Source organism: Nannospalax galili, unplaced genomic scaffold (assembly GCF_000622305.1).
Source record: "Nannospalax galili isolate Female #2095 unplaced genomic scaffold, S.galili_v1.0 scaffold3446, whole genome shotgun sequence".
Taxonomy (NCBI): domain Eukaryota; kingdom Metazoa; phylum Chordata; class Mammalia; order Rodentia; family Spalacidae; genus Nannospalax; species Nannospalax galili.
Window position 1 is genome coordinate 20,609 of NW_008354706.1, and position 20,090 is coordinate 40,698.

General features: G+C 37.5%; 1 protein-coding gene across 1 annotated transcript in view; it reads left to right on the forward strand.

Moving 5' to 3' along the window:
• Positions 1-15,959, forward strand: part of LOC103749112 (cytochrome P450 2C29-like) — a 23,406-nt gene extending 7,447 nt beyond the window's left edge. Inside the window, exons 6-9 of the mRNA XM_008851927.3 lie at positions 1,338-1,479; positions 4,368-4,594; positions 14,153-14,255; positions 15,432-15,959. Of these exons, the coding sequence (XP_008850149.1) occupies positions 1,338-1,479; positions 4,368-4,594; positions 14,153-14,255; positions 15,432-15,613 (654 nt within the window). The 3' untranslated portion in view covers positions 15,614-15,959. The remainder of the gene's footprint in view (positions 1-1,337; positions 1,480-4,367; positions 4,595-14,152; positions 14,256-15,431) is intronic.
• Positions 15,960-20,090: the final 4,131 nt, after the last annotated feature.

Sequence of the window (20,090 nt, forward strand, 5' to 3'; positions counted from 1 at the left end):
CTGTTTATTGCATGTTGTGAAAGTCTTGGCTATTGATGTTTAGGTAGCCTTCTGGACATCAAAGCTCTTTGGGGTTTGATGACGATCTATGTGCCAGCAGCATGCTGTTTTCATTGCTGTAGCTCTTTAATAAATTTTGAAGTTTGGGCATTTGCCCCTTCCTCTACTGTTCCACTTGAATCAGAGGATTTGTTTTCCCATTAGAATTTTAACAGATATGGGACTGCTTCACTAGATTACTTTGAGGAATATTATTGCTAACTTGTCAGTATGATGTCTTCTAATCCTTGGGCATGAGGTGATGCTGTTTTCATTGCTGTAGCTCTTTAATAAATTTTGAAGTTTGGGCATTTGCCCCTTCCTCTACTGTTCCACTTGAATCAGAGGATTTGTTTTCCCATTAGAATTTTAACAGATATGGGACTGCTTCACTAGATTACTTTGAGGAATATTATTGCTAACTTGTCAGTATGATGTCTTCTAATCCTTGGGCATGAGGTGGTTTTCCATTTATTTAGGTATTCTTCATTTATTAGCACAAGGAATAGTTTTAATTAGGCACATCTTTCATGTATTTTGTTACATACCAAGATACAGATATTTGCTAGATGTTGCAAATATAATTGCCTCTTTTCACTTCAGAATATTTCTTTCTATCGGACAGTGTCATAATCAAATTTTATTTTTGTACCATGAAATTGTTCTGTCATCATTAATTAGCTTTGGTTAGTCTTTCCTCTTGATGGCATGGTATTTTCTATGCATTGCATAAATTTTTCTTCAAACAAATGCCATCTCATTTTGTCCCCTTTACTTTGGATTTCTTCATTTCTTTTATCTAATAATTCAGGTCAATAATTCTAGTATTTTGGCAAACAGTTCAAAGCTGTATTTGTGTAGGTTTTATTTTCTTCCTTAAAAGGGAGTTGAATACCATGAAACTGGAATCACAGACAATTTTTATCTGCCCATCATGGTTGCTAGGAACTGAATTTGGGTCCCGAGGGAGAACAACAAAGTCTCTTAAGTGCTGTGCCATTGCTCTGGGCACAGATGCTGCGATGAGAGAAATAGACCAAGATATGTTTTAATTTGTCCCTTTTTTGGACCTAAAAATCATGCATTGTGCACATTTAGGTATAGAAGATCACACTACAACTTTTAGGAAAGCAAAAAACTTGAGTGTGAAAGATTGAATTTAGACAACTTTAGTTTCTCCTAGAACTATACTTTTTAGGTTCTGTGTTGGCAACAATATGAAGTATAATCTTGTAGATTCATTATAGTCTGATACGCTCGTAGTACGTCATCAAGTATATTAATCTAATCATTCTTAGGAAAGCCACAATCAATCTTCAGAATTTACACTTGAAAACTTGGCCTTGACTGTGGTTGATTTGTTTAGTGCTGGGACAGAGACAACAAGCACAACACTGAGATACACCCTCCTGCTCCTGCTGAAGTACCCACACGTCACAGGTGAGGACACATGGTGAGCTAGAGCATTGCTTAAGGACACTTGGAAGATGCTGCTAGTGTCCTGTATTGTGTTATTATTTGAAAGGAATCAGTATTTTACCTTCTGTGCCACTAACTGTGATGAGGAGGATGAGTGAGACCGAGGAAGAGACAATGGCTGTAGGAAAAGCAACCAAATGCTGGTCCAGTGTCCAGGTTCCTGGGTGGTGATCTATGGTTGGCACAGTCAGTGTCCACTGGCCTGTTGTTATATGTTAATTTATTCTCAGCAGGCAGGTTTTAGCAGCAGGTAAGTTCTTTCAGCTGCCTTTCCTCATTCTGATAAATGTAATACTGTGACTGAGAAAAGAATACTCTCCTCACTGAATCACTAGAACAAAGAATAGATTTTACTGAGTCTGTCTGAGATAGTTTGGACTCTAAGAAGTATTCTAAATATTTAGGTTCTTCGAAAGGTATTTTCATTGACAAATAAGGTATAGATAAGGGAATTATATTATTTCAAAAGTCCATTTACATAAAACTTAAAAAATTCATTATTTTTTTATGTGTGTGAGTGCATTGCCTGCAAGTATGTAAGTGCACTCATTTTGTGCTATACTCACAAGGTGAGAAGAGGGTGTCAGATTCCCATGGAATTTGAGTTAGGATGGTTGTTAGTTGCCATGTGGGTGCTAGGAATTGAAACAGGGTCCTCTGCAAGAGCAGCTAGTGCTTTTAACCACTAAGGTATCTCTCTAGCCCCAAATCATCTTTTGAACAATGAATTTTTTTTGTCTTTTTGAGACAGGGTCTCCCTGTAGCCCCAGCTGTCCTGGAACTCACTATGTAGACCAGGCTGTCCTTGAACTCACAGAGCTCTGCCTATCTCTGCCTCCCGAGTGCTGGGATTAAAGGCATGCACCACTACGCCTGGCTTGAACAATGATTTTTAACTGTGCAAACAGGATTTTCTTTGGCAAGTAAAATTATTTTAGAAATTAACTTTAAAATATATACATTTGTTCAGCATATATAAATACACCTTCTTTCCTCTGTTCAAAATACACTAAATAACAAGGGCATACATATGAATAAAAATAAGTACTTACAGTGTAGGTAAACAAATACCCAACAGTAAACAGCCAAGAAGAGTTCATCAAATTTCTCAAACACAATAGCATAATGAAGATTGAAAAAAAATGCAGTCGGGAAGAAGATGTTATAAACTTAATATTAAATAAATTTTCAAGTATTAAGTAAAACAGACTGTGAACCTACAGTCCCCATAAACAGTCCTGTTTGGTCATAAGAGGAGTCTAAGCAGAGAACAAAGTTGTAAACAAGGTGCTGATCTTGTTGCAATTATCTATCCACCACGCCAATACATCAGGTGACTGAGTTTCCCCATAGGGAAACACAGACTTTCTCTCAATGGAAACCCAGTCTAAGAGGCCCTGTCCTGGGGACCTTGAGTGGTGACAGAGAACGAGAATTCAATGTATGGGGATGAAAGGGAAGGAGTCGAGTGTTCATTCCCTGAAGTGAGAGTCTCAGAGCTTCTTTCTCCATCTTGTTTTTGAACATTAACAGCCAGATCGAAAAGTCTCCCAAAGTGTCTGTCAGAATGAATGGAAAAATATCAATCCAAGACACAGAGTCATGGAATTTGAGAATATTAGGATTGAATTGAAGCATAAAATCCTTCAAAGAAATCCCTGAGTCATGCATAAAATATTCGTATCGAGACTGCACCACAATTCTCTAGAACACCTGTTTTATTCATGCACAGAACAAGTATAGTGATGGACCTCCATGTTTGTCACAGATTTACCACCTATTTTCTATTTCTTCCTGAAATATGTGAGGATTCTTCTATCCAGTTGTCTGAAGCAAAGTCACAGGAAGTCACATTCTCCAGGAATCTGTGTATCCAATAAGGGAGAGTAACAAATGAGTGTGCTCTCAATTCTCTATTTCCCAGGTGGATGCTGCAGATTTGAACAAAGAATGAAGCACAGAAGCTGTGATCTGTATTCTGATGCTCTTATTAATTTAGCCCCAGGCTCTTGAAGCATCTGTTAGAATATGTAGAAGAATTCTAACATAAGAAATGAAAAAATTGAAAACTGGAATAAAAATGTAATGCATCCAACAAAGAGTGCAAATATGGGAAATAATCATAATAATTTTCATAATAGGGAATATTTATATAATACAATGATTAACACAATAAATATTGATGTAACCAAGCAATGTAATGCCACATGCTGTTAATCAATGAGAGGAAGTGTGTGTGTGCGCTTATGTGTTTGTGTGTGTGTACGTGTGTGTGTGTTTGGTATTTTTTATATGGAATGTACTGAAACTGTAGTGTTCATCTCTCAAGCCAGAAAGTCAATAAATGCAGCATACAAATGTGTATCTAAGTAGCAGTCACTATTTATGAACATGAATACATGTCAGAAGTAGCTGTTCATGTTGTACTTGATGGAATGTTGTTTCAAACTGCACACAGTGCACACACATGCACATATGTACATGCATTAGTATGTAATGAAAAAATAATTGGATTTGGTTAAAAATTCAACATCTGCTTTTTCATGTCCTTTACCAAAGACTATAATATGCTGGTTGTATTGTTTTCTTATTGGAACTACTGAATTATGTCTAATTTTATCCACTGTTATGGCTGATAAATAGTAAGCCTATGCTGATATAGCACAATAAATATTTTGTCATATAATGGTATAAATTCTTATCATATCAGTTCTGTATATCTGGGTTTATACTTGGACATAAAATATGTACTATAGGGGCATCTACATCATGCCCCGAGTCACCCTGACTTATTGTGTCAAATGTGCCACTTTTCTCCTTTTCTACAATTTTTCACTGTTTCTAACCAGCTAAAGTGCAGGAGGAGATTGACCGTGTTGTTGGCAGACACCGTAGCCCTTGCATGCAGGACAGGAGCAGCATGCCCTACACAGATGCCATGGTTCACGAGGTCCAGAGATACATTGACCTCATCCCCACCAACCTGCCTCATGCAGTAACTTCTGACATTAAATTCAGGAACTATCTCATTCCCAAGGTAAGCTGGTTTCCTCTCTGCCTCACCTCTGTGCTGTTAGTGTTCCCACATTCACAATGGGGTTCTAATACTCGAAGAGTGGAAGACAAGAGAAACGCAAAATGAAATTATATTAATTTAGGGTATCTAATGATGTTTATGGTATTTCACGTTTGGAAGTACAGCATGAACAGGCATTGTGTGTGCTTATATGAATCTTCCAAATTTGTTCTTCCTTCCAAATATTGTTTTGACAAAGCTTAGGCATTGATAGTTCCAGGTGAATGTGTCAGCCATTAATTTCACGAACTAGTCTTTTTTCTGAAATTTTTATCAGAGTGAGAGAAAAATCCACAAATAATTAGTTCATATCCTGAAATTTTTGATACATCAATGAAATTTGGTTTTTAATTTATTTGTGCATTAAAATTTTCTTTGTAACATTTCTTTACATTATGTAACTTGTGAATATTCTCCTGAATAATAAATATTCTTTTTTATCTTTTCTATCTCTTAATATTTTTATGAATGTCACCTAAGTACAGTGTTGCACCATTTCCATCCCACACAGTCCTCCTCCAGCTACACCCAGTCCTCCCCACTTCTAAATTCCCATTACCCTTTCTGATTATTATTGCTTTATACACACACACACACACACACACACACACACACACACACATACACACACACACATACATCACTGGGGTAAGATTAAATTTTAAAGTACTTCTAATTGGCATTTCCATAATTATTAAGGATGTTGCACACTTTTTAGGGTATCAGTCATTTTTATTTCTTTCTTTGAGAACCCTCTGTTCTATAGACCACTCTCTGTAGTCTTTTTTAAATGGGGTGATTTGTTTTCTTGATTCTTTGTTTTAAGTATATTCTGGATATTAACCCCCTATTAGATGCATAGCTGGTAAATATTTTCTCCTACTCTGTAGGCTTCCTTTTCACTAAATTGGCTATTTCCTTGGCTGTATGTAAGGTTTTTAGATCAATGACACCCCATTTGTTAATTGTTGACGTCAATTTCTAAGTGAATGAGGGATGATTTAGAAAGTCCTTTCCTGCACCTTTCAGGGCACTGCCTATGTTTCCTTCTAACAGTTTCACTCTTTCAGGTTTCACATTGAGGTTCTTGATCTTTTTGGAATTGACTTTGGTGCAGGGTGATGATATAGTTCTAATTTCATTATTCTACATATGGAGATCCAGTTTTAGCACTACTGTTTGTTGATGTTGCCTTTCCTTCAGTGTGTTTTCTTGGCACCTTTGTCAAATATCAGGTGGCTGAAATTGTGTACACTCGTTAGGTCTTCTATCTTGTTCCATTAATCCATATGTTTTTTAAAAAATTCTTAAAAGTTTTTTATGGAGCTTCTGTGCTATTCATACAATAGTTCTTAAACAAATTTAGGCAATGTCACCCACCCAACTGGACCTCAGGTATTCTGCCATACTTGTTAAGTCAAGCATTTGTACCAGATGTCCTTCAGTGCAAATTCATCCACTAGAGTGTAGTTATTATATCCAGAGATCTTAAGTCTACTCTCCCTCACCCAGTAGGAATCAGTCTCTACCAGTTCTCAGATGAGGCACCTCCCACAGCCCATTTTTCTTGCTTCACTCTGAGTTCTTGTCTGATTGAGTTGGCATAGGTCCTGGACTTGATGCCACCATTGCTGCAAGTTCCCACATGCAAGCTTCCAGTGGTCTAAAAAACCTCTGCTTCCCTAGGTTCATGAAGCAACCCTGGCTTTTATAATCTTTCCACCTCCTCCTCCACAATGGTCCCTGAGCTGTGGGTGGTTGAGGTTTAATATAGGATTACTATCCAGGAACACACATTCTTTAGTCTCTTATTCTTCAAAACTTGCCCAGTTGTGACCGTCTATGAGCATCACACTCTGTTGTGTAAGGACACTTCACTGATGAGACCTGAGTGATGTACTACTTTTCTCTTTACTCCACATTCCAGTATGTTCCATGAGTCAATTATGCAGGTTCAAATGTCTATATGTTATGTATGACAGGTCATCTCTCAGATATATTGTCTGTGTGTGACCAGTTGTAGGATTATGCAGTAGTCTCCATCTTTGCAAAAAGAAGCTTGTTTGGTAAGTGATGTATGGCACACTTGTCTGTAAATATAAGGATCCACATCTAGCTTATGGCAAGAAATATCATTTGTCTAGAGATTTGAAAGAGATAGGGTTTTCTCTAGGATCTATGACATCTCCAGCCATGTGTATTTGGCTATGTTTATAGTGCCACCAATGAGTTCACTCCCATTGAGAGGGCTTTAAACCCAATGTCTTTTTTGTGGTAATACCATGCTGGTTATATGAACATAACTCAGTAATAAAGCTTGAAATTTGCTATAGTAATCCCTCTACCATTACTCTTGGTGCTCAGGATTGCTTCGCCTGTCATGGATCTTTTGTCTTTCCACATGAATTTTAATATTTTTTTTCTATGTGAAAAAAGTCATGGATATTCGCACTGAATCTATACATTTACTTTTGGCAGAACAGTCATTTTCATAATATAAATTCCACCCATTGATAAACACGGGGTAGGAGTTTCATTGCCTAGTCTTCTTTTCAGTCTCTTCAGGGATTTACAGTTTTCATTGCAGAGATCTTTAACATATTTGGTTAGGGTTTTTTTCAAGATTTTTTGTTTCATTTTTTTCTGGCTATTTTGGATGGGAATGTATCCACAATCTGTTTCTCTGGTTGTTATTTGCATCTAGAAAGGCTGTTAACTTTTAAAAAATGGTCTTGTATCCTGCACTTTGCTGAAGTGTTGATCATTTCTAGAGTATTTTGGTGGAATTTTTGAGATCTCTTATCATATCATCTGCAAATAGGGATAATTTGACCTTTTCTTTTCCAATTAATATCAATTTCCTTCTCTTTTCTTGTTGCTGTAGCTACAGTATCAAGATCTATATTTAGAAACAATGGGGAATAGTGTACAGCCTTGTCTAGTTCCTGATTGTAATGGGAATGCTTCAAGGTTTCTTCATTTAGAATGATGTTGGCTGTAGGTTTATTGAATACAGCCTTAATTATGTTGAGTCATGTTTGCCCCAGTCCAGTTTACTCTAAGGACTTCTAGCATAAATTCATGTTGGATTTTGTTTAAAACCTTTTCTCCATCTATTGAGATGGTCATATGACTTCTGCCTTTAAGTAAATTTATATAATTTATTACATTAATGGACATATTTATACTGAATATCCCATATCTTGATCCATGGTGGTTGATCTTTGTGTTAGCATCTCTGTGCAATTTTCACACATTTAATTGAGAATTTTTGCATCTTCGTTCATATGGATATAGGCCTATCATTTTCTTTTCTTATTGTATATTTATCAGGTTTTGGTATTGTAATAATACTGGCTTTATTGGAAAATTGGAATCTCTCCCTCTGTTTTTATCTTTTTGAAGGGTTAATCAATATTAATTATAAATCCTTGAAGATTTGTCACGCCACCTCCAGTGGAGCCGCGTGAGGTACTCTCTGTGGGTCGAGGCTGAGAAAACTTCAAAGGAAGAATGCTTCCTGGAGAATGGCTGTGTTAAAAAGCATGTTGTGTTTTTGGCTGTTTTGTTTTAGTTTTGTCTTTATTTTTGTTTTTTTCTTGTAGAGAAACTGTGTTGTACCTACTCAGGTCACTAGGCCCACCTGAAGAGAGACTAGATATGGATGATTTTTTGGGAACTCAGTCACCTGATATTAGACTTCCTCCAAATGCTCCTCTCTTGTTTCTAACAATAAGTAAAGTAGCTAAGAATAGGCAACCTTGGAAAATTCTAGATAAGTTACAGCAAGAAGAATTATTTGTAAATAATCCCCCTGCTTTAGTCCCTAGAATTGACTCAAGGAGATCAAAGGGATACTAAAAGAAGATTGCTGCCTTTAGTTAAGACAGACTTAGGAATTGCCTACGAGCTAGGAGGAGGTAGGCTATGGCATCCCCTTAAGGGAAAGGAGAGCATATTTAGAATCCCCGAGCCCACTGATGAACCACTTTCTCATACAGAAGTTTATAAAAGAAATAATAGATGGGTAAATATTCAAGGAAGGAAAGTTTCATGGTATTCATAATTTATGGATAGGTTAGCTAGAGCCAGACCACCTTGGTGCCTTTACTACAAGTCAGCATAGCAAAGTATACTTAAACAATTAGAGGCAGTATAAGAAACATGAAAAGAAAGAATAGGAAAATATGGATTAGAGAAACAAGCCTTTGAAGTTATATGGAGTTATTATAAGGAAGATGCTATTTTACAACTTTACTGACCTAGTCATTGGCCTTGGCCACCGAAACCTCAAAATTGAGATAGTATGGAGAAAACAAAACCATAAAACTACTAACCATAAAGTTCATAAGTAGCTGGTGTTGCCAAACCACTAAGGGAAAAAGGACAAATAGTCTAAGCACCTGATTAATTAGATAAGAACACTGTACACTGTACTGTATTGCTTTGATTTTAAATTGTATTTCTAAGAAAATAATTAACCATAAAATCAACCTAATGCTTACACGATCTTGTTCTGTAACTTGTATAAAATCTGATGCTCCACTTTAGAAAATTACATTCAGATCATCAACCGTCTCTTATGTTGTGTCTGTCACTCACCGAATCCTTCCCCACTCTCCGATTCCCTGTTCCCGTCAAACTGAGCACTCCGGTCTGGGCTGGTCTGTCGCAGATTTGGAAAAATTCTGCTATGAATCTATCTGATTCTGGGCTTTTTTACTTAGGGATCTTTCTATTTCTCTTTCAAATCTTTATTTTTATGGGTCTGTTTCAGTTGTTAATGTATTCTTCGTTTTGTTTTGGTCATTTGATTGCACCTAGAAATTCATTGATTTCTTTTATATTTTATAATTTAAGAGGGTATGGGTTTTTAAAGAATTCTCTTATAATAGTCTTCATTTTCTTGGCATCTGTTGTGATGTGTCCCCTTTCCTCTCAGATTTTGAAGGGTCTGTCTGATAGACTGTATGTGATAATTTCATTATTTTATATTTATTGAGGTTTTTTTTGTTGCTCTAGTATGTGGTCTATATTAGATGAATTTCCTTGGATTGCTAAGTAATCATAGCTGGGAATGTGAGTGTGGAGATAACAGTGGGGTGAACTGGTTCTAGCTAGCTTGCCAGGCTACTCCATAGGTGGAGCAGAGCTTCAGAAGCCTAGTCAGGAGCTCCCCAGCAGCATGTTCCCTACCTAGTCCCAGAGGCACAAGGTGGAAATGGAATGTTCTTCTATCTGCCTAGAAAAGCAAGGATGTTCCCATGCCCAGGAGCAGCTGGGCCTACTCCCAAATAGGGAATATGGTGATGGCATATGTGGTTTCTGACTAGCTATGCAGGCTAAATAGGAGCCTAGGAGCAGCATTATCGTGGTCTAGTTATTGAGCCAGAAGACCGAATATTCTTTTTAATATATTTTTCTAATGTTCTGCCTTTTTTTAACCTGGAATTTGAAAACAATTCTTTTAATCATTTTGTTGATTTCATTGTAACTACTGTACATTATTTTATTGATTATTTCTAAATATTTCTTTATCAATGTGGAAGGGCTGATATTTTTATATCTACTGTTTTCAGTTCTTGGGTTCTTAATTTCTGTTTATGGTATAAATTCCTCTGATCCATAAATTCCAACAAAGCATTGAATAGAACTTGTTATAATGGGAATGCTTGTATAATTTCTAATAAGATGAAGGAGTGTAATTTTAATATCTCCCTGTCAAATTTTATGCCTTAACAATATGTGGAAAAACGGGACTGAAGTGTTGGCTCAGTGGTTAAGACCACTTGTTGCTATTGCAGAGTACCCAGTTCCTCTTCCCAGCACCCACATGGCAGGTCACAACCATTTGCAATACTAGTTCCAGGTGGAGGTGACATTCTTTTCTGGCCTCCACAGGCATTACATGGCACGGGTGCACTTACATTTGTTCAAGCAATATACTCATACACATAAAATAACTTTCAAGAATACTTGAAAAATGTTTCTGATCAGATTAAGATCACCTTGATCTTTTACCTTGACATGAATTTTGGTGAGAAGAGCATGTGCAGTCTTTTCAGGTCTGGTTTCTGCACTCATTTTTATGATTGTGTGTATTACCTATACTCTCATTACTAAGTGTTCACATCATAAATACACACACACTTAGATTTGCTGTGGTTTACATTGTTCATGACTTCTCTTCTGTATTTTAAGAGGTTTTTTTCCATACTTCTTCTTCATCATTACTTTGTCAGAATTTTCTTACTGAAATAAGCTTTCTCCTTAATACTATATGAGAAAAGTTCCTTGTTTCTCATTCTTTCCTTTCTTTGGTCTCTTAGTGGTATCTACAAAATACAGAATAACTTCTGCATAAGTAACAGATAGTATCCATGAAAATGCATTATTTCATATGCAGGAAGATTTTTTTCTCTCCCCCTGGGTAGTCAGTGATGTAACACCCTGGCCCTTATTCAGAATTAGACATGTTATGAGCACAACCAAGCTATGTAAACACACATTGAATTAATTCTGTGATATTCTCCCTGCTTGGGAAAATGACAACCATTTTGATTAGCCTGTTGGTAATACTCTCAAGCATATGCATTCATTGCTCTGCTGGTGGCTCATTGATGACTGGTCTCTTTTATGTCTAGTGATATTGAGCAGTCCATTCTTTCCCTTCATGGAACTGCCTGATACAGAAATTATCATCACTGCATAGCTAATTCGATCTCTTACAAATCAGATATCTGATTCTTAAACCAGACTGGAACCATGGATCTCAGTATAGATAGTAGGTCAAGAAAAGAACCAAGATGCTAGAGAAATGGATCAGGGTTAACAACACTGACTGCTCTTCTAGGGGACCGAGGTTCAGTTTCCAATATCACATGGAAGCTCATAGCTATCTGTTACTTGAGTTTTAGGGAATCTGATGCCTTCCTCTGACATCTGTGGCATTGTATGAGTGCAGGGAAATTCCATATATGCAGTCAGTACACTCTTACACATAAAATAAAAATAAAAGCACCTTTTTCAAAAGCCTATAACTTTGCCTAGAATTGTCCTTGTGGAGAATATTTCAGAATGTTTTGGCCATGAGGATTGTGTTGCCACTTCTGGGCTCTGTCATAATAGCAGAGAAACAGCCATAGGCTGTTTGTAGACAAGTGAGAATGGCTACGTCCAATGCTCATTGTGTCTGAAATTTAATTTTCATATAATTCTCAAAAGCCAAAAATATTTTCAATTTTTATTTTTTAATCATATTTATTTTAAGGAAGTTTCATACATGAGTACTGTATTTACAAAATTCCCACCTCACCCTGTACCTTCTCCAACTCCCGTCTTTCCATACTGTCCCTCAGTTTGCTGACCTCTTCTTAAATTCTTATTGTTATATATGCATGCATACATATATAAATACATGTATACACAGATGATCTATTGAGTCCATTTAGTAGTGTTTATATGTATAGATATTTAGAATTGGCTACTTAGGAATGCAAACCATATCAGAAACTTATCCTTGGAGAAACCTGATTCTCCCTCCCTTCTTAGTCATTGTTTGGGTTTAGCTGCAATGCTCAAACAGATGACAAACTTGTCAAAGTCTTATAGAGCACATTTCTGTCCATTAGAAATTTTGTAATGTAAAGTGATCAGTTTTGTACTAATTAATGAGAATTTTTCAGCATGGCATCTCAACTAGTCTTATGTAGCTCTGAATTTTGTTGATTTGACTGTAACCCTTAGATCATGACCATTATAACTCAATCTTTAATATTTTTATTTTTGAATTCTTCTCTTACTTTTCATTGGCTCCCTTCCATCTCTGGAAGAGTTCCCTTCCTGCTTTTATATCATGTATACATGCTTGTGTGTGTATCTCTATCTATCTATCTATCTATCTATCTATCTATCTATCTATCTATCTATGTATATATCTTTGTATCTATCTATCTATCTATCTATCTATCTATCAATCTATCTGTCATCTATCTATCTATCATCTGTCAATCTATCATCTATCTATCATCTATCTATCTATCTATCTATCATCTCTCTATCTTTTATCTATCTTTTCTTTCTATCATCTATCATCATCATCTATCATCTATCTATAATCTATCATCTATTACACAATTTACATAGATTCCATATCTGAGGATAAAGCACATTTCTGACCACATGACTATAGTCCTCCATCTACTGCCTCACTATATAAATGTGGATATGGAGATAGTTCTTTCTGTATGTGAGAGAAAATGCATGATATTTGTCTATCTATCCAAATCTTGGTTAGTTTGCTTCACAAATGATCAATTACACCCACACATCCCTGTTCCGTTTTGAATGATAACCCACGTGAGCTGTGTGAAAACAGACCTGATGATTTTGAATGTCAGGTGGTAACATAAACACATGTGCAACCTTGAGGAAAAAGAGAGTAGGATCAAACGTTTTAGCCTGAGTACTCACATGAAATATCTCTGGAAGGCATGTTAGCCAAGTCACTGCCATTCTAGTCAAGCTCCTAACTACTTGTTACCTCATTTGTCTTCTGGAAATGTCACTGCTTTTCTTTGAACTTAGTTTCTCTTATATGGAGCAAAAGGTTGAACATTTTGATTTCCTTTATGCTTTTTCCTCTGTGATTTTATTTTTCTGCTTTTTTTAAAAAATATTTTATTTATTATTTTTATTTTATCTGTATGTGCATATTGCCTGCATGTAGATAAGTGCACCTGTGTTGTGCAATGCCTGTGGAGGACAGAAGAGGCTGTCAGATCCACCGGAACTGGAGTACGGATAGTTGTTAGCTGCCATGTGGATGCTGGAATTTTAACCCGGGTCTTCTTCAAGAACAACCAGTGTTCTTAACCACTGAACCATCTCTTCAGCCAGGGTGATTTCATTTTTAAAGTTTTAAATCTTAAAAAAAATTGATTCCTTGAAATTTCATACAATATATTTTGATCATATCCAGGCCCTCTTCACATCTCCTCTCAGATCAACCACTAACCCCTTTACAGCCCTTAACTCCATGTCTTTTATTGTTTTTAAGGCCTATTAAGTCTAATTTTTGTTCTCCAAATGCTCTTGGGTGTGGGTCCATCCCCTTGAGCCTTCTCAACCTATCCAGCAACACATCATTAAAGAAAACTGATTCTCCATCTCCCAGTACCTAACAATTGTCAGCAGTTCCTCAGCTAGGGGTAGAGCTTCTTACCTACCTCCCCCAATCCATGATGGATTTAGTCTGGCTTGATATTGCACAGGACTTGTGTATGCTGTCACAACCACTGTCTATTCATATGTGCAAATGCCTTGTTGTGCCTTGACATTCATACATCACCTCCGGTTCCTTCAATCTTTCCTCACATTCTTCTGCAACAATATCTGATCCTTTAGAGAAGAGGGTGTGATAGGTGTTCCACTTAGGTCAGAGCATTCCACAGCCTCTCTCTCTCTTTTTTTTTTTTTTTTTTTGGTAAATTGGTTTCCCTCTGTTTTTTTTTTTTCCAGGGAAAAACTGGGTTAACGTCCCTTTCATTTTTACTGAAGGAAAGCAAGGGGTTCCCCAACCCAGAGAAGTTTGACCCTGCCCACTTTCTAGATGAGAAAGGAAACTTTAAGAAAAGTGACTACTTTATGCCTTTTTCAGCAGGTAACAGGAACTCATTTCCATGGCTCAACATGAGAATAAGGAACAGTTGGAACTCACACTGTGACTCCCATGGTGTTGTAGAGTTGCTCTTCATGCATGACCAGTTGTACCACTCCTGTTGCCCAGTTCCTTGTTAATGAGACATCTTTCCTGTCAGGCTAGAAAAGTGAGACTCATTTCATTTATGTTGAGAAAGGTAGAGTATAGACTATTTCCATTCTTCCTTTAGATACATCACAGAGAGACCAATGATGTCTTACTAGAAAGTGAGCTTCATTTAGCCTTTCCTCACTCATTATGAAGATGGACATTTTTATGATAATTTGGCTTCATGTCTTCTTGCTGTGTCATTCACCTCCAGGAGCAGCTGCCCCAAACACAGAAAAGCAACAAGAGCCTCAAGCCACTCAGAGAAACAGATAAGCAAGGAATTTATGCTAATGCAGTTGTGTCAGTGCAGTGAGAGAGAACCATGCATCTCTGGGCAAGAGGACTGTTGGCAAGAAATCAACACATTTTTCCTCTCATACTTCACAAATTAAAGACTAAATGGAGCAACATACTAATAAAATCTTTAGAACTGTCTCAAAGGGCATACATGTCAGAGAATAATAAGAAAAAGCAGACCATTATAAAGAAGTCTGTGAACCATGACTGCTGACACAGCACATTTTCCCTCAGTTCAGAATATCAGAAAGTTTCAGATCACCATGGGATGATGGAGCTATTGTTGACGTATAGCACACCCTGCAGTGATCACAGGGCTCCCTGCTCTTTCCCCATTCAGATTATGTCATGAGTGTTGTATCTCCACACCTGCAGTGTGTGTGCTTTCTCTGGATAGAAAGCTTCCTTAGTTTTGTGATTGTGATAATGAACATAGATTCCCCTTCCTCAGCCTCCCAGTTGTTATAATACAGGCGTGTGCAAACACACCTGGCCAAGAAATAGTTTTTGAATGTTATATTTATTTAAGATCATGTTAGATGGGAAATAAATTTACCCAACCTTTGTCTATTTGCTTAACTAGTTGTCCTTTTACCTGTCTATTCATTTAATCATTTATCTAATAACTCCTCAGTTGTTCACGTCCCATTGAACCAATTACAATCACAAAGCTTCTCACATACATGCTTATGAAAAGTCATATTTACCTTCTATGAAATTTTGTTTCAGGAAAAAGGATGTGTGCAGGAGAAGGCCTGGCCCGCATGGAGCTCTTTCTAATCCTGACCACCATTCTACAGAACTTCAAACTGAAACCTCTTACTCACCCAAAGGACATCGATATAACCCCGGTATCCAGTGGGTTTGCTTCACTGCCACCCCCTTACCAGCTCTGCTTCATTCCTGTGTAAAGAAGATCAGACTGCCTGGCTCCTGCTGGGTTGTCATCTGCCATCCTGTCCAGGTCACTGTTCACTTCCTTCACTTACAGGGATACTGTATCCATCTTTACCTCTCCTTTCTTACCATTCTCTCAAGTTACAGGGAACACCATCCTCTGTTTCACAGTTTCTTTAGTCAGTTCATATATATATCTGGAAATCCCTATTCTCTGTGATGCTATTCTTTCCCTTACTCTAATACATATCTGAACCCAAGTTTTAATATGGCTTCCCTGCAAACGGAGAAGTCATTATCATACAATAATTCATAGTCATTTTCTTCTGAATATGTTCAATAAATACTTTTTGATTGGTATGCCTTTGTATGCTTGCTTACAACTCATGTAAGAAATGAAAGAAAAGAGAACCATTATATAGTTCACATAATGACAAGCATAGAGCATGTAAAAAGGGAGTGCTGGGGAGATACTCAGTCAATGAACAGCTTGCCACTCAATCCTGAGGACAGAAATCTGATCTCTAGACCCATCTAAATACCAGGAATGGTATCATGTGGTTGTTCCATGACTCTTGATGCTGAAACAGGAGAATCTCTGGGGCAATCGACACCTCAACAAGTCTAATTAGTAGCCCCAGGTCACAATGAGATATCTTACCTCTAAAACAGGCTTGGAGTTTCTGAAGTACAAGACTCGAGGTTGATTGCTATCCCTCAGGCATACACGCACAGACATGTACATGGATCCTCACACACACACACACACACACACACACACACACCTGATCATCCATACAAACCTGCAAACAACCCCACCCAAACACACACTTAAGAGAGAGTGAATAAGAGGTCAGGAAACAAGTTCTTTTGGCTGAACATCAACTTAACTCACATGATACATTTGTGTGTGAAATATGAACCGTGTCCAAGGGAAGCTGGATACTGGGGAGAAGCACTGTGGGGTAAGTCATAGGGAGGATCAACATTGCGGGTGGAGGTGATGGGTGGCTTTGGTGTTACTATGACCAAATGCAAAAATTTAAAGTAGTTCTTTCCACATCATTTTTTGTGATGTTCCCTGGGTCTTCTGTCTAGAGGATGCATTGCACATGTATTATTTAGAGCTACACACCTCAGAGTCACTTATTCTCTCCATTTATCCAGTTGTAGAACTTTGCAATAGTTTCCATCTGTTGCAAAAAGAAACTTCTTTAATGAGTAGTGAGAGGTAAGCTTTTCTATAAATATCAGGGTACAAATTTAGAAGGCAGTATGAATGTATGTTGTTTTAGGCAAGTGACAGAAGTAGGTTCTTCTCTAGGGTCTATGACGTTTCTAGCCATGTGTAATTGGCTGTGTTTACAGCACCATACAGGAGTTTCCTCCCATTGAGATGGCCTAAGTCCATTTAGACAGCTATTGATTACTCCTAAGATAAAATTTCCACATATGCACCAACTGACCCTGCCTTTGTTGTGGATCCTAGGCTTTACAGCTGGATAGGATCCTTGATTGGGTTTCTCCCAAGAAAGTTTGCATTCTGACAAGATACTTCCTTCTACTTAATACAGTCTAGACATGATAGGGAAACTACAATGAAATCCTCACTAAATGTGCTCTATCAAGTATATATGTAAATTTAGAAATGTATTTATGTGTATGTAACAACAATAATAATAAAAGAAGAGGCCAAAAATTGGGAGGGTGTGTGTAGGGACTAAGAGATAAATTACAGGGGGACTGGGAGGGATGGAAATAAAGCAAATACAATTCTCTTGTTGGAGCTTCCAAAACATAAAAAAGTGTGATTTTACTTGATATTTTCAATTATGAACTTTGCACCTATTACGCACTCATATTGCTGACTTCAGGCTCCAAGGGCCTCTCTTGGCCCTTCAACAAGGATAACATTTCCAGAAAGCCTCACCTTTCTGTTATTTTAAGTTGTTATATTCCTTCCTACTGTCTTGTAATTTTTAAAGAAGCGACATCATTCATCAGATATTCCTGCTCTCATTTCCAAAGGAAGGCACTTTGTCTGGTATTGTTAAGCCACTACATTAGGGACTAGACACAGGCCTACATGTATCTGTATGTACACAAGTGCAGAGGCATATGTTCATACAAGCTATGCAATCTGTACACAGTTTACTGCAACATAAAACATAGTTCTTTGCAAAACTGGACTTAAAATACTTATGTTTTGTACAATCAGTTATTTTACTACTAAATGCTTTTCCAGAAAAGACCAAAATAAAGAAATAATGACATGCAATTATTTTCAATTTAATTTTATGTTTATGCATAAAAACTGGTGCAGGAGAGGAGGCTAATAAGTTATGATCCCTTGCTCTTCCTGCAGAGTAAGGCTCCCAGTACCCACATGTTAGCTCATAGCTTCTTATAGTTCTACGGGATCCAACATCTTTCTTTGCCCTCAGTGGACACCTGTACACATGTGCACATACGTACATGGACACAGAGTCACACGGTCACACATAAAGAAAAGTGAAATAAATTTTCAATAACATAAAAGAAAACAAATTTATATTAATCATATGTATATCCTCAAACATTTAATTTTTTGAGATAGGGTCTCCCTGTATTTCCAGCCAGCCTGTAACTTACTATGTAGCTCTAGCTAACCCCAGGCTCACAGAAATTTTCCTGACTCTGCCTCTAGAGTACTGGGATTAAAAGCATCATAACACCCAGCTCAGATACAGGTAATGTATTTATAATAAAAATATTGAAAAATGTATCTGCTTGTGCTTGGAAATAGGCATTATCATTTCAAGTACATTAAAACTTCTTATTCATTTGTAACTAAAACTTGCTACTTGTGGATTAGCTTTTCCTTCCAATTTCTCTCCTCATTCTTCATAACCTCTAGGAGCCATGAATATAGTCCCAATTTCATCAAGTCAACTTGGTAAATATATATTCAACATGGGTGATAAACATGACACTTGTCTTTCTGTGTCTGGTTATTCACTTAAGATTATGATTTCCACTTGTGTTTCTGTCACAGTGAGATTATGTTTCAGTGGCAGAAAAACACACTATCATATACATGCTCCATATTTTCTTTATCCAAGTTATCAGGAGATGGAGACATGTTATTTGTATTCCTAGTCTATGGAAAAAAAAAGGATGTCAGGGCTGGGGAGATGGATCAGTGGTTAAGAGTACTGGCTGCTCTTTAAAGGACCTGGGTTTGATATCCAGCATCCACAGGGTGGCTAAACAACCATCCATAACTCCAGTTCTAGGGGATCTGATGCCCTCTTCTGACCTCTTCAGGCAACAGCAAGGGGTGCTCTTACACTCATCCATGCATAACATTCATACAAATAAAATAAAAATAAGAAATAAAATAATTAAAAAGATTTTTACTGAGAATTTCGTACATGCGTATAAGGTGTATTGATCAAATCTAATCCCATCCCTCCCCTCCAACACCTCCCATATTTCCCAATCACTTTTTTCTGACTTTCTTTCTTTCTTCCTTCCTTTCTTCCTTCCTTCCTTCCTTCCTTCCTTCCTTCCTTCCTTCCTTCCTTCCTTCCTTCCTTCCTTCCTTCCTTTCTCTTTTTTAAATGGGGCCTTTTGCTACTCTAACAGTCCCTCCTCTGAAGAGGCAACCTTAAAATCTTTTGGGGATTAGAAAAGAGCTCCCAAATACTTTTGACATTTTTTTCCTTTGGAACAGAGTATGTTGCTAAGAGGCTCAAGGATCTTTTGACTTTTAGCCAAGAAACTGGCTATTTTTCTTTGGAGTATTCTTACCCTAACTCTTTAGCCAATTCCTACCTCCTATTCTTATCACACCATCCTCTGACATGGTTCTCAAATTATCTACAGGGAATTGGCATGCAGACCCAAATTGCATAACTCTTATCTGTAGGGAGGAAAGAAGGTCCTTGACTGGTGAATAGAGGATGTGAATGAGAAGTAAGGGCAAGAGTAGTTAGCATTACAAGTTCTAGACAGGGAACCAGAAAAAAGTCAGAATGGTAAATTTCAAATGTTCATATCAGAGTACATTGGGATTTCTTGATGAGAGCTTCCAAAAGCATCACTCTATTGAGTTCCTCCTCATTTTGCTGCTGTCTGCCAAGGCTGGACTCTAGAGTGATGTGTAGGAGGAAGTACGGCCTGAACAACCAGTGCATGTGTGCTACAAACATGCCAGAAACATCCAGTTGAGTCAAACCTGTATTCTGCCAAAGGATGTAGAGACAGCTGATGCAAGATAGCTTGACATAGAGAGCCAATGAGGATCAGACACAACCCGAGAAGGCTTACTGGTGCCAATGAGACATTGGGAGAGGGGTGTATAAGGCAGTCCCTTATCCACAATAAGTGAGTCTGCAGCACCTTGCCTAGTGCCTGCTTCCACCTGATTCCCAGTGTCTATGTGTTGACTCTGCACCTCTCACCCGCTCCTGGCCAGGACCCTGAGTCTCCCCTAGGCTGGACCTGCAG